Source organism: Jatropha curcas, chromosome 10 (assembly GCF_041381405.1).
Source record: "Jatropha curcas cultivar XTBG-Jc1 chromosome 10, XTBG_Jcur_1.0, whole genome shotgun sequence".
Taxonomy (NCBI): Eukaryota; Viridiplantae; Streptophyta; class Magnoliopsida; order Malpighiales; family Euphorbiaceae; genus Jatropha; species Jatropha curcas.
In genome coordinates, this window is record NC_143160.1 from 10,376,050 (window position 1) to 10,387,894 (window position 11,845).

Sequence of the window (11,845 nt, forward strand, 5' to 3'; positions counted from 1 at the left end):
GATACCATTGTCCTTTTTTTTTTGACAAAAAAAAATGTATGTTGATTGCCAGATACATATTTTTCTGCATAAGCTGCATTCTGTGGCATACAGGTGACAAAAAAAAAAAAAAAAAGTATCAGGCAATTTATCCATCTGGAAGAGTAAAATTGAAAATTAAAAAAATTAATTAAAAGAAAATCCATTAACTATTTATCCATCTGGTAGAGTAAAATTGAAAATTAAAAAAAAATAATTAAAAGAAAATCCATTAACTAATTATCATATTGATGCTTATTTCATAATAAATCAACAGGTGAGAGCAAAAAATAAAAAAGAAAAAAGAAGAATGTTCTTCCAAGAGATGCCAAGACTTAGGAGGCCGCTGTTTAAAAATCTATCTCCTGCACACTATGCTTAAGAGTTTTATTTCCCAAGTTTTCCCAATATTTTGAACTTCACAGTTAAACAAGGTAAACAACAATCAAGGTCAGCTATGGCAGTTCTCTCTTGATTCTTTCATGTAATTCAAAGCCAGCAATGCTGCCCCAACAGCTGGTTCAACCTGATGAATCCAGATCAGAAAATTTTAGACAAAAAAGATTTTTAAATAGTAATAATAATAATGATAATAATAATAATAATAAGATTCTCATCTAACTCTTATGAGGAGAAGAAACATCTAGTGATTGGGTTTAGATACATAGAATTCCACCATGAAATGTCTCTCCATGTGAAGAAATTAATTAGACAATCCAAAAAAACTTTAATATTGTAGCAAGGGCTGATTTTAAGATTAAAAATGTAGTATGCAAAGGAGCAAACAATCATCAATTTTAGATTTTTAACGAAGTAAACAAGCTGGGTTGGGAAACTGCAAAATTTTGCATTTAGAATGAACAAGCAGATGCTAACCTGTGGTCTGACCGGAAAAGCCCCAGGAAATTGATCCAGGATGCACTTCAGGACTTCTTTTCCAATATCCCAGTTCTTATTTGCTTCAAGGACACCGCCAACCATCACAACAGGGAAAGAACCTTTTCTGTCTGCAATACAAAACTGATGTGTCTTGATTCTTGAAGAAGGTGACATCCATGAAAGCAGACAAAACTAATATACATGCATGTTAGAACTTAGAAGCACTGTTTTTCCTATACAATCATATTTATCATTGCTACCGCAGTCAAAATTGTTGTCAGTAAATCACATCACTACAAGAACAAGCGAACCATGGATATATAGATATTCTAACCTCATAAAGGTGAAAAAAAGACAATAGAAACTGATAAAAAATAAAGAAGAAAATATATAACACAAAGAACATTGTTTATCTAATAAGCAAATACAAAATGAGTATGATAAGAGCAGTTTGGCACCTTCACCACATAAACCGAGTCTGTGAACAACCGCTTTCACACTTAAAGCTAATTCCTGGACTGCATGAAGTAAGATCTTATTTGCAACTTCATCAGAAGCTTCAGCACAAGCCACCACTTCTGGAACAAGGGCTGCAATCCTTGCCCAAGATGGATCTGCATATGTCCATCTGAAAACCCCAGCGAGAGGATATCAGTCCATCTGTATTCTGGAAGCAGGCTGAGGACCAGCAACTTCCTACTAAATAAAAAATGTTTCGAGGTGCACTTAAAGATGCACCATTTCTCATACAGCAGTAGCTAGCACAAAAAGAGGACCTCCCTCATGCTGCTTTTAACTACTTTTGCAATGTTAAACACCTGCTGTCCATAAAGGACACTATAGACACATTCCACAATTTTGTTGCACTTGAGGTTTTCTGAGACTCCATACCAGACAGCAAGTAACCATCTGTATCAGCAGTGAGGACATATACATACAATCTTACCAAGCCCATAAAAAGGATAAGGAGAAGAAAATTGAAGTGGATTAATTCAAGCCAAAAAGCAACAGGTCGACCCTCATGTCAGTTCCTTTGTGAAACTAGAATTCAGTTGGGGTGGAAAAGAAGTAAACAAGGAGGATATTTTAGGATATGGTTGCTGCAACAATCTGTCAAGAAAGCAGCTTGCCAGAATTTTTTATGGGTATATCTAACCCACAATCATTTCATCCTTCATAAGCATGAAATAACATTTAATTTTAATTTTCTGGCCAGGTCACCTCAGTTTCACCCAGGTTTGCATTTGTTCCATGGGATTGAATAAAATCCATCTATTGGTTTCAGTTGTAGGGGAATAATGAATGTAAAACGCCACTGTATAAAAAGAAAAAGTTGACAACCAAACCAAGCTATTGAATTAAGTTAACAACCAGAGTAATAAATATGAAAATGGGTACCCAATAAGTTCATCAGGCGAAGAAAGATCAAGTGCCTTCAGAATTTTATCAGTAAGCATTGTCTGTGGACCACGACCATCATGAGCTCTTATTATTGCAGTTAAAGCTTGTGCAGCAATGCCATAACCACTGCAAATTATCACATATAACCACAAATCAATTCCTTAATGGAAACCCATGAAATTAATGAAAATTCAACACAACCAAGGCTCCATATATTTCCGAAAAATAACTTTGCTACCATAAGTATTCGTGTCTTGTGAGTTGTATAGCCTCTCATCAGGAAACAAGCAGTTTATACTGTTTGTCAGCACTGATGGCTAAAAGCCTAAAATTGCGAAAACTTTCTTATGGAAGCATGTCAGTTCATACATGAACTAAGAATGCAATATTTGAAATTGCAGCAGAAGCAAAGAAATTCCTTATTTTGTTGAAATGTTCAACTTGCATTTAGCATGCCACTTCGCTTCAAAAATTGTAAGAGTTAAACATTCAACAAAATTGCTGGTCTTAATTTCTGTGAGAACCATTCCCAAAACACATCCTTAGACTCACATTCATAAACCTATATAGCATGAAGATAAGAGAAAGGTGGCAATTCTCCATGTACAACAAGGAGTAAAACTGTAGCTTTTCAATTACTAAAAAATGTTACAATAAATTGTTCCATGTGCAAGGTTTGTCATGTACAAGGATGCCAGATGCAATAAAGCTTTCTCATGTCATAACCAGGCAGAGGTGAGCATATACTAATTTCTACCTTACTCAGTCTAAAGCCTAGACAATAGTTTCCTCCAAATAGCAGAAGATCCAGCGTATTTCTTAAAACTCAAATACCCAAAACAAAACAAGAAATAGAATTTATCAAAATGACGTGAAAAACCAAAAAGCATAACTTTTGTTTACAGATTGATTGGAAGCAAAAGGTTTTCTCCATGTTCTATAACTATAGCAACACTTCTCGACCTTAGCTGAATGGTCAAGAAAGGTCTAGAAGAACACTTCCTGTTTATGGAGAGGGACAACAATAAACCACCGCCATTAATATATGAAGGCAAATTAGAGTATCGGGACTAAAATTTGTGATATCATATTCAAGGACTATGCAGGCCTAACAAATCAATAAGCATAAACTTTTTCGTTTTTCTTGGTCTAAATTCTACAATTACAGACTCTTTTCCATATTATTGAAGTCCCCCACACCCCCCCTCTCAAGTCTGTTTTGTGCACTCCATAACATATTCATTGTCCATATCTCAAAACTCCTCATATAATGCTAGTCATTCTGCAGCATATCTGCTCCATTTACGATTCTTCAACCTAAAGCATCATTTATATAATTTTCTTCTCTGTTCAACTATCTGCTTATTCTGATATGTTTGTTAAGTTGGAAAAGTAGTCCTGCAGAATATACAATAATGACTATTTAGCTACCAACCTTAACAGAAGCACATGAGAAAGGGAGTCAGATTACAGCCATCAACAAAAATACTAATAGTTTTCACTTCATATCTTTTAAAATAAGATTTAAAATCTTCTCATTAAGCCCCATATTCAGTACTGTAATATGATTTAATTGCTAAAAATTCATTACTGTGTAAGTGATCAAGGATATCAAATCTGCTCAATGATAACTAGTTTTTGCAAAAATGTGGTAATTGCATTGCATTTCCTTGACCTTGTCCATCCAAGCAGATGGTTGTAAACCGTTCTGCTTTTCCTTTTTGAAAACTCAACCTTTCATGGGTACACCATGACTTCAATGTTCTATCAAATATAATCCATGTCTGGGCCAGTGTATAACTTTCAACAAATTCACATATCTACATTAGGAGCAAGCATGTATAGTACTCATACAACATATTTGTCACAAGAATATGTTGAAGTCCAACCTGGGATATGTTTGACTAATGAGAAAATTACAATAACAAGCTGTTATTATGAAAACCACTAAAGACTTGGAGAGTTGTTATTATTCTTTGGAAACTAAAGGCAATAAAATAGCCAACAGTTACCAATTGTTTAAGAACAAATCAATAAATCAAAATCCACTGCCTCATTACATGAATCATGGAACTAAAAACACACTGAGCATGAAGCATGTACCTTCCCCAATCACCTAAGACAGGCCCTGCACCAGAAGCCCGAGCTTCTCTTCCATCTTGAGCTATCCCATAAGAAATGCACCCCGTACCAGCAATTAATACACAGCCGTGAAGCTTTCCCATGGTCCCACTTGCCAGAGCAGCTAAGGCATCGTTATGGACATACAACTTCACATGGCCAGGGAATATTTTCCTGAGAAAATCATGTCAGTTGATTCAGCACCAGCATCCATGAAGAATACAAAAGTATGAGCAAAAGACAATGTAGCTAAGAGCTACAAGTTAATTGTGGTGTTATCTACAGCAGTGAACAAAAATGTTTGCATTGAAAACTACGAATAAGAACACTTAAAGGAATGAAAGCAACAAATGATTAATGTTTAAGCATTCAATGACCTCCATTTCTTATATTTCAGTGTGGCATGAAACAAATCATTGCAAGAGTTCATATCTGATTTCTAAAATTCAGGTCTCAAAATCCTGCTTTCTTCATCAAAGCATCACAATATGTATCTCCATCTATAGCAATCACGATCCCCTCTTTCACAAATGTGTTGGTAAGAGTTTGAAGCTTCCACATATTTTTGAGCAGTTTTAAATGGGAAGTATTGAAAGTTGCTCTTGGAATGCTGAAACTTGTTTGGAATTTTGCATTTTCCCCTTCTACGTGTGAGCATGCAGGCAAATATCCACGTTGATTCCATTAGATAGGCACAAGTTCCTCATCAACATAGAAGTGCATCCTAAAATCTAATCACTACTGCTATTAATCTCAAAAACCTTAGTTGCGTTGTAGTTCAAGAAGTATTGAAGCAGTGGTAGTTGGAGAAGGCTGAAAGGCAATGAAAGAGGTCATTGTAATTTTGTACCCAAAAAAAATAAATCTAAGAAAGAGACTTAAAAAAACATGAGGGTGCATATCTAAATCACCAATGTAGCTGATGTAAAAGAAAACATCCTAAGCCAAAGGCTCAAGCATCAGTGATATGACTTCAGATTCTGCTCAGAAACAATCTAAAACTGAAAATTAAAAAATTTTTGCATGTTTAAATACTAAATATGTACTAGTCTTAGTTAAATCTTTGACTATATTTGTTGTGACAGCCAGAAAGAGAAACTGCTAAAATAATTTTCAAATAACAAACCTTAGCCAACTCAGAACCCTTTCTTGGTCCGTTGGATGGTTAACACCAGAAATGCCCAAGCAAACGGCACGAACAGCAGATCTACTTGAACCAGCCTTTGATAGGGCCTCGGCCATGACATCTTCTAATGTATCCCTGGCAGAAGATTCTGTAGAATATGAAAATGAACAATAACTAAAAAATTAAAAAAGTTAATTAACTTTTTTCTTTTGTTGCTTATTTTTCATTCCTCAGAAAGAGGACAACAAGAAATACTGACGCTTTTGCTCTTGAAATCACGTGAAAGCGTTTAACAGGAATAACACAACAGAATTTATGAAATTATGCAAAGTGGCTATCTACCAGAAAGTATATATATGCAAAGTGACTTGCATACTTCATTTTTCAGAAAACTTAACTTTTCTTTTTCATTGATACTCATGAAAATAAGAAAACAAAGTTGCAAGCAACAAATCTTACATTCTATCCGCCTATATAGAAATCCAAGAACATTCCTATAAGAAATCATTTTATGATGGAAACTTTCAATTTGATTACTTGATTCATTAGTTCTCCCATCATAAAGGCCTTGTTGCATAAGAACAGTCCTTTAGCATTAGCAAAGCTACAATATATCAATAACAGGAAATAGTGCTTTCAAGTATTGTACAATCAACAAATTTTTACAATTTATGGGACAATTACTTAAAAGATCAAGAGAATAAGCATGCTTTATTACTGTGTTTCAAAATATGCAATCAAACTGATAAAGTGAGAGCTGTGGCTAAAATGCTAGAGAAAACTAGTGATAGAAAAATAAAATCCATTTAATTGCAAATTACTTCATTATAAGCTTTAAACAATCATGAGCGAGAAGGGAGATCACATGCCAAGATTGTTGCATACGTTGTAGCTCCAGCCACTACAAGGTAACAAGGTGAAGGAACAACTAAAAATGACAAGTAGGCTTCGGAATTCAACCTAGGGAAGAGGTTAAGGCAACCCATTTAATTTAACAAACAAGAGAGCTTACATTGGGTAAAGTCTACCATTTCAACTGATTCAATATTTCAAGCAGACATCTAGAGTAGTTGAATTGACAATTGAGCAAAATTAATGTTTTCAAGCATAAGGTTATCGAGAACTGCTGGCGATTCAGAACAGAAACGTGATCACCTTGAGAAGCCAGAGCTTTAGGTTTACAAATATATAAAAATAAAGATGAACAAAGCATTGCAACACACAGGATACAAATTGCTTTGAAATTGAACCATGAAAAGAAACCCTCACAAATTACCAGGAAACGAAATGTATTAGAACATCAATATTGAGATAATGTTTCGTTCAAACTCTTATATGGTGCAATAATTTGGTTAAAATCATTAAACAATCAACAATTTATCATATGTAAAAGTCTAAACACTACAATTCATTAATAGAATAAAGACCTAACAATTCCACTTCTCAAAACCCAAAGAAACCCAGATCACAGAAGGCCACCAGAAAAGTTCAAATCAAGAAAAATAAAGCAAGGGCAAAATTTTACCCCCTGTGCTGTTATGATTGGAGCAACCAGCAACTGCACGAGCAAGAATAGGAGGAGAGGTAGAAAGGGTTTCAGAGAAAGGAAGGAAAGGCATGCATACACAGACAGTGGAGGTGGTTCCACCATCCAAACCCAAAACGACACCGTCATAACCATCTTCTCCATTTTCATAATGATCATGAGCTTCTAATTCTTCATTTTGACCATTCTCAAATGCCCATATCTCTCCATTTCTTTGCCTGTGATTCTTCATTAGAATAAAAATATGAACTTTCCTTTCAATTATTGTGAAAAAAAAAAAAAAAAAAAAAGAAGAATGAAAAGAGAAGACACAGAGATGAAGAGCGAAATCCAAAGTCAGAAATTGGATATTTTTGTCTGTATTGAGAAGAGACAAAGAGGAGACTTCAATTTCATCGCTTATGTAATGCAAGCTAGAAATTAGCTACTCCATTAAAAAGATAATTCCAATTATAATTTATTTAAAAAATCTTATCATTTTCTTAAAAAAAAAAAATCTTATCATTTTATGTCAGAATATTTATATATAAAATTAAAAATGTCGATTTGAGATCTTAAATTAAAAAAGAAAAAATAGCTTTATCTCACTTTAGATAAGATCAAAGTGTAGTTCGAACTTTTTCATTAGCATCAACATTATATGGAGTGGAGATAAAATATGAAAGACATTTTTTTTTCCTTTATATAATATTATACACTATGAGACTTTACAGGTAAAAGTCAACTAGCACACAGTCTAGTTTCGCTGATTCTTTTTCTTTTTTTTTTTAATCAGTTGGTATCTGATTTTTTTTTTTTATTTTAATCGTCTTTCGACCTTACACTTACAGGTAAAAGTGCTTCCTCTCAGATATTTGAAATTTGAAAAATCAATCTTTATAGTCTCATTGATATATGAAACTAAAAATTAATCATAATTGAGAGATTTAAATAGTTTATAATTTTTTTCTAAAAATATAATTGGCCCAACTAGGGTGGCATAATCCATAAAAAATATCCAAAATTTCACAAGTTTTGCAATTTCACTTTATTTTTTATTTTTATATTAATTTTACCTCAATTTCGATCTTTTGTAGCGATACACTCTTACTTGCAAATTAAAATTACAAATAAAAAAGGATTTCTATTATCTTAAACCATCATATGACTCTAGTAAAAATTTTAAAAATAAAAATTTTAACAAATTCAGTAGTTTAAACAAATAACATTTCACATATTGAATTCTAAATTTTAAAATAAACGTGTTAATTAAGAATTTAACAACATAATTTAAAAAAAATTAATAACATAAATTTATTTTACTTATCAAAAAATCTCAGACAGGACACAACATTAAATTTAATAAATTATATTTTAATTACATATATATTTTATATTATCTATATTTTAAGAATGAAAATTTGTAGTAATTTTTTGGATGATAATATAGCGAAATTACTATTCATTTAATAAAAAATAATTAATTAATTTTTTAAATATTTTATTGCACATGTCTTAAATATCATATTTTTATATTTATAAATATGCTACCCATTATATGTGAATATAATTTGATAAATTGTATTATTGTTATTATTTTAAAAAAATGAAAATATCTTCTAAAAAAAGGAATGAAAATATTTTTTTTATTTGTAACTCCATCCTTAATTATAATTGAGGATGTTATTGCTAAACAAGTCAAAATTACGATAAAATTGACAGAAGTTTAAAATAGAGTGAAATCGCAAAAGAAAGTTCAACTTGGGCATAGAATAAATGATAGTTTAATTTATATAATTTGATATTATAAAAGGGTAGAGATTTATAAGACGAGCATTTGAGTCATAATTTTTTTTTTAATTAAAAAATATTATATTAAAAAAATGAGACGTTGAGAAGGCTTCCTCCATTGGTTTGGGTGTTCATGTCATGGAAGATCCTCCCCAAGTGCTCCTGCCTTGGCTTTCCGACGATGCTGCAGGCGTCACTTACATGAGGGATAGTGTTTCCGTCTTGATGGTTTATGATTTTAGGCAATTTTGTTTTATGATTTTCTACTCAGTTGTAGAAAATAAGCCAAATCAGTCAAAAAACTGAACAAAGTTGACTCAACCAACTAGATCAAACCTCTTTGATTTGGTTTAATTTTGTATATAGTTTAATTGTTTTAAAAAATATAGTTCAATTTTCGATAGTGGCCATTAACTATCGGAATCGAGAATTGAGGAAATTGTGAATTGTTCCAAGCAATAAATTTGGGTATATAAATTGGAATCAAGATAAATTCTACTATGATAAGAATTGTAAAAATCCTACATTATTTGTTAGTTAGAGTTTATTTGGAAGTCTAATATCCTTCAATATATATTTATATATTATTATTTGATCTATTTTATTATGGAAAAATAATTATTAAGTCCTTCAAGTTTACCATGATTATCTAAGTAGTTTCCGACATTTAATATAATATTTTACTCATCACTGAGGTTAACTTCCGTCTAATTATTTGAGTGGTCACAATTGCATTTCCATTCAGAAATTATTGAGGAAGAAAATTATCACGATTTGCATATAGGAATACATTTGTGTAGAGCTCACAGGCTAGAGGGTTCAACTAGTAATAGTTAGAGAACATAGATTTTCAATTTTTCAGTACTGTTGATAAAATATTAATCAACATGATTAATAGATCAAATCTGGGATATGTTTTTACAAACTGGTAAATGACAAGTAGATTAGAAGTTATAAAGTGAAACAATTAGTCCGGTTACACATATAATTAATAGTAATGATTCCATAATGTTGCTAAGTCCCCTTATATATATTGTGTAATCTTTGCATGTAAAGTAGGAAATGGTTTGATTTAAACATCTAATTTGACATACTAAAATAATTCAAGTTACCAAATTATATACAAAAAGGACTCTAATTTTTATCAAGGCAACCAACTATTTCGCATTTGACATCTTTTAACCTCCCACAAGAAACAAATAAATTTTATGGACAAAGTTAATAAGATGAACCAGTATTTTTTTCTTTAATGAGATATTTGACATTATTGATTTTAAAAATAAAATATGAACATATTGAATACTGAGCTTAAGTATAAATCATTATCCAATCCATATGAAACTCCTATCATATTTATATAGTATTTAAGCTCAATTTATTTAATTTATGTCCAATTTAGTTTTGATCATAAGATAAAAACCGAATAAATAAATAGGAATATATTTAAAAAATAAATTTTATTAAAAGTAGAATATGGAGCATACCTTTTTGTTGAATGCTAGCAAGAGGAATACACTTCATAATCTGTAAAAGTTGTTGCCAACTTTTGCTCTAGTTTTCTTTTCCATCATTGAATCATATCAAGGACACACACACACACATATATATATATTGTAATGATAAAATCACAAAGCAGTCCAATTGTATATCAAATAAGAATAGCTGAAATTCTAAACAAAATAACACTTTTTTTTTTTTTTTTTCAATTCTCTTTAGTCTTTACTTTCTTACTCTCTAGATTGTTGTTTTATATTCCTTTATTGTTTAAATTGAATTATTATTAGTGACTCTATAAGCATGCTCCTCTGCATGACCAATGGGTTTAAGGGTATCCTATAGTAAAAAAATAAAATTTTTGCACTTAGCTGATGATTTACCTAGAAGGTATCAGTTGAATTTGTCGTCTACTGTATGATGTTGTATACTGATCTCACAAAAGGTACATTTTTATATCTCTGTCTTGCTTTCAATTATTCACCGCAAAAATATGCAGTTGCTCTTGCCTAGTTGTGTCCATATGCTAGCATATATTAGTTCAAGTAATTCCTTTTTCAATGGAGAACTAACGCCTCTGATGAATATAACCAAAGAACAATGGAGGCGATAAAAAAGGAAAAGAAAATAACACAAGAAAGAAAAAGAAAAATCGAATTGAAAATGGCTTCAACTAGCGCAGGAAACACAGCATCCAATATTTGAAGTTTTAATATTAATTAAATCCTTCCTTATCCAAAATGTAAATATTCTCTTACCTCATAATTGGTGCAAACAGCGGTTCTCTCCGTGAGGAAACATAGTCCCACTGCTTGCCTGAGAATCAAAACTCGTCCCCTCCAAGTCCAAAACTTTTCTACCATATATATATATTCTTTTAAAAAATAAAAGGTCCATATATATATATATATATATATATATATATATATATATATATATATATATATATTCTTTTAAAAATAAAAGATAGCTCGTATTTTATAGAATATCAAAAAGGTGTGATCCATACTCACCGCACCATTTGTTAACTATCAGAATTAAGAATTGAGTAAATTGTGAATAATTTCCTGCTTGAAGTAAATTTGGGGTGTATATATTAGAGTCAAGATAAATTCTACTAGGATAAGGATTATGAGAATCCTACCTTATCTGTTAATTAGAGTTTATTTTGAAGTCTAATATCATTCAATATATATTTATATATTACTATTTGATCTATTTTATTATTATATATTATCAGTGGCAAATGCACATACAGTTGCTTAAGAATTTTTTCTAAGCAGCCAATAATACATTTATAAGGTGAACTTCTTAAATTGTTATATTTATAATTTGTGAACCCTCTCAAAATATATTATACATGAGTGCCCTTCCTGACCCTAATATACTAGCTCCGCCATTAATTTTCTATTTAATCAATTGAATTTGATTTGAAACCAGACGGACTAGTTACACACTTCTATCTCTTTTGCTACAGTAAACTTAATAAT

General features: G+C 31.4%; 1 protein-coding gene across 1 annotated transcript; it reads right to left on the minus strand.

Annotated features, from left to right (window-relative positions):
- Positions 1-235: 235 nt before the first annotated feature.
- Positions 236-7,504, minus strand: LOC105636849 (uncharacterized). The gene is made up of 7 exons (XM_089726753.1): positions 7,071-7,504; positions 5,546-5,693; positions 4,402-4,593; positions 2,296-2,424; positions 1,356-1,525; positions 895-1,025; positions 236-544 (listed from the first exon to the last, which is right to left on the minus strand). The coding sequence occupies exons 1-7, from the start codon at positions 7,321-7,323 to the stop codon at positions 470-472; spliced, it is 1,098 nt and encodes a 365-aa protein (XP_089582879.1). The 5' UTR covers positions 7,324-7,504; the 3' UTR covers positions 236-469.
- Positions 7,505-11,845: the final 4,341 nt, after the last annotated feature.

Coding starts and splice junctions, on each gene's coding strand:
- LOC105636849 (XM_089726753.1), bottom strand. CDS start 7,323: ATGAAGAATCACAGGCAAAGAAATGGAGAGATATGGGCATTTGAGAAT. Junction 1,526..2,295: donor TCGCCTGATGAACTTATTGG/GTACCCATTTTC, acceptor TGGGGTTTTCAG/ATGGACATATGCAGATCCAT. Junction 545..894: donor CTTTTCCGGTCAGACCACAG/GTTAGCATCTGC, acceptor TGGATTCATCAG/GTTGAACCAGCTGTTGGGGC.